Raw genomic sequence first — 3401 nt, forward strand, 5'->3', positions numbered from 1 at the left:
AATCTCACAAGTCCATCCTATCAAATTGCACTGGTGAAGGCAACCCAAAATGACCGTGCTACTATCCGGTAAAGTACATCCCAGTTATAGTTATGGGCTTAGACACTAAATCCAACAATTCTTTCTTCGATAGAAATCAAATGCCACTCCGAAGCTGAAAGATTTCATCAAGCAGATTGAGCTTCAATTATGAAAGCCTGTTCGGAAAGTTCACAGTGACAACGGTTCGAAATTCAAAAACCGAGCGTTTGAAGAATTCTTAACTGACAAATGGATAACTCACAACTTCTTTGCTCCTTACACTCCACATCATAACAACATTGTTGAAAGACGAGACCGCTCTCTTTGCGAGGCAGCAAAGACGATGTTGTCATTTGCGAATCTTCCTTTCTACTTCTGGTCTGATGCTATTGCAACTGCTTGTTTCATGCAGAACCGTTCATTCATCAACAAAAGATTCTTAATTATACCTTATGAGATCCTAAACAATAGGAAACCTAATGTAAAATTCTTTTATGTGTTTGGTTCCAGGTATTTTATATTTAATTCTAAAGAACAAAGGACCAAATTTGATGCGAAGGCTGATGAGGGCATTTTTTTGGGTTATTCCTTAACTTCGAAAGCATGTAGGGTTCTGAACAAGAAATCGAGAAAGATTGAAGAAACCTTTTATGTCACCTTTGATGATAAATATGTGAAGAAGTATCAGAAAGCAGATTGTCAATCTGAGGAAATCTTTCCGTCATCGAATCTAATGACTATTCCTCTCAGAGATCTATATGAAGAATTTCTGAATTTGTTTGACGAACCTGATAAAGTCATCTCTTCTGAATCTAAGGAAAAAGAAAATCAAGAAGATGAACTGAAGAAGATAGTTGATGAAGCTGCGAAAAACATCGAGACTTCTCATGAGCCACCAATTCCAAGTGCTTCAGCCCCACTCCACCACAACCTTCAGATTCTCCATTCCAGGGGGAGAGCTCCTCTTCAAATTCTTGTACTAATACTCATTTCCAGGGGGAGGATCCGATTCCAAACGAAGGGTCAAATTCAAACTTCCAGGGGGAGAATGAAAATAATGATTCTGATGTGCAATCGAATATGAGGAAGTTTTTTTCATAGTCGATCCAACCTATGATCCACTTTATCCTGCTATGAAAAAATGGACCAAAGATCGTCCAAAATCTCAAGTGATAGGAGACTCATCTTCAGGAGTTCTTACAAGGGCACAACAAAAAGCGAAACAAACGACATTATTTTCAAAAATGGAATTTTTCATGTTTAATTCGTTCATTTCTAAGATTGAGCCTAAAACTATAAATATTGCTCTTGATCATGCAGATTGGGTTCAAGATATGCAGGAAGAACTCAATGAATTTGAGAGAAAAAAAGTTTGGAGACTAGTTCCCACTCCGAATGATGCCTCAATCGTCAGAATGAAATGGGTGTTTCAGAATAAATTGGATAAGGAAGGAAATGTGATTTGCAACAAGGCACGACTGGTTGTGAAAGGATACTGCCAAGAGGAAGGAATAGATTACGAATAGAAGTTTGCACCAGTTGCAAGACTTGAATCTGTTCAGATCTTTCTTCCATATGGCGCTCACAAAAATTTTCAAGTCTTTCAAATGGATGTGAAGTGTGCATTTCTGAACGGTGAACTCGAGGAAACGGTCTACGTGGAACAACCACCAGGTTTCGTTAATGAAAAATATCCAAATCATTGTTATATATCAGATAAGGCTGTGTATGGTCTGAAACAAGCACCTCGTGCATGGTATGAAACCCTTACTCGTTTTATGAAACAATCAAAATTTAAACAAGGTTCGGTTGACCCAATCTTCTTTCGCAAGAAAGATGGTGACCATTTAATGATCGTTCAAATTTATGTTGATGAAAGAATCCCTTTCTAAAGTTTACAATATTACTCCAAACATGCTACATGCATATTCATAAAAATATTTTTCATATATGGTTTTATTACAAAAGACTGAATACAAACCAACTAACGATTTTTTTTACAAAGTTTTATATATATTACATAACTTCCCAGGAATTTATACACTAAATACAAAAGCTATAATATTATCTATTCTACATCTTCTACCAGTACATGACTATACCGGATGCTTATCACTTGCAATAGTTTAAACATTGAGAGGGATAAGCGGGTGACACTTAGTGAGTTCAATAACAGTTACAATATAATGCTATGCCATATACATATCAATATGACAGAAACAAAGAGGGACAAAGAACAACAAAGGAATATGTGTATCATATGACAGGCTTTCCATATCAACCAACAACCTGATTCAATGATTTATAATCAATGAGACATAAAAATTTCAATATTTGATTTTTGATTGGAATCTCATAAGACTTCCAATACTTTCCAAATGATTCTAAACATAGTTTTACTTCAATCTCATAAAACTATCTTGTTAGAACTCAACACTCAAAATAATATATTATTTAATAATATAAATTTTTTTTACAAAATACGATAACTGAACGTGTATGTTACAAATACCTCCTTCTTTTGAGGATTTCGTTCCCGAAATTACAACGATTTAAACAAATGGGGATATTGTGCTCTTATCTCATTCTTATTTTCCCAAGTATAATTTGGGCCTCGATGGTGTTTCCACTTGACAAGCACCAACTCCACTTCTTTATTACGTAGATTAGCCGTTCTTTCGTTTACGATTTCTTCAGGTCCTTCTACATATCTTAATTTATTATCCAGTTTCACCTCGGATGACGGGACTGTTTCATCGTATATGCTTAAACATTTACGCATATAACTCACATGAAACACATCATGAATACCTTCCAAATCTTCAGGCAATTCCAAGCGATACGCTTGTTTACAAATTCTATGGATGATTTTGAAAGGACCAACAAATCTAGGACTTAGTTTTCCTTTCTTCCCAAATCGCATAATGCCTTTCCATGGGGATACCTTCAACATTACGAAATCACCACCTAGAATTCTATGGGTCGTCTCCTCTTTTCAGCATAGGACTTCTGTAGATCCTGGGCCGATTTCATTATTTCTCGTACAATTTGAATCTTGTCAGCGGTGTCTTGAATCATTTCAGGGCCTCCAAGGATTTTCTGTCCTACATCACACGAACATAATAGAGTACGACATTTACGTCCATATAGGGCTTCATATGGTGGCATTTTGATTGAAGCGTGGTAACTGTTATTATATGAAAATTCGACAAGAGGTTAGTACTTACCCCAGTTACCACCGAATTCTAGGACGCATGCACGAAACATATCTTCTACTGTTTGAATTGTTCTCTCCGTCTGACCATCTGTTTGGGGATGATAAGCTATGCTTAGAGCGATCTGAGATCCTAATTCACGTTGCATACTAGCCCAAAAATGAG

The 3401-nt window shown here is 36.3% G+C and overlaps 1 protein-coding gene across 1 annotated transcript; it reads left to right on the plus strand.

Annotated features, from left to right (window-relative positions):
* Positions 1-364: 364 nt before the first annotated feature.
* LOC145127665 (uncharacterized) lies at positions 365-1547 on the plus strand. Its single transcript, XM_079062818.1, has 3 exons — positions 365-531; positions 631-997; positions 1302-1547. The coding sequence occupies exons 1-3, from the start codon at positions 365-367 to the stop codon at positions 1545-1547; spliced, it is 780 nt and encodes a 259-aa protein (XP_078918944.1).
* The last annotated feature ends 1854 nt before the right edge of the window (positions 1548-3401 follow it).

This window comes from Lactuca virosa, chromosome 7 (genome assembly GCF_052849685.1).
Source record: "Lactuca virosa cultivar CGN04683 chromosome 7, Lactuca_virosa_CGN04683_v6, whole genome shotgun sequence".
Lineage (NCBI taxonomy): Eukaryota > Viridiplantae > Streptophyta > Magnoliopsida > Asterales > Asteraceae > Lactuca > Lactuca virosa.

Excerpts from the sequence above, each read along its gene's own strand:
- LOC145127665 (XM_079062818.1), top strand. The coding sequence starts at position 365 with ATGTTGTCATTTGCGAATCTTCCTTTCTACTTCTGGTCTGATGCTATT. Across the intron at positions 532-630 it reads TTTTATGTGTTTGGTTCCAG|GGTTCTGAACAAGAAATCGA; the intron begins GTATTTTATATT and ends GAAAGCATGTAG. Across the intron at positions 998-1,301 it reads GAGCTCCTCTTCAAATTCTT|ATTGAGCCTAAAACTATAAA; the intron begins GTACTAATACTC and ends TTCATTTCTAAG.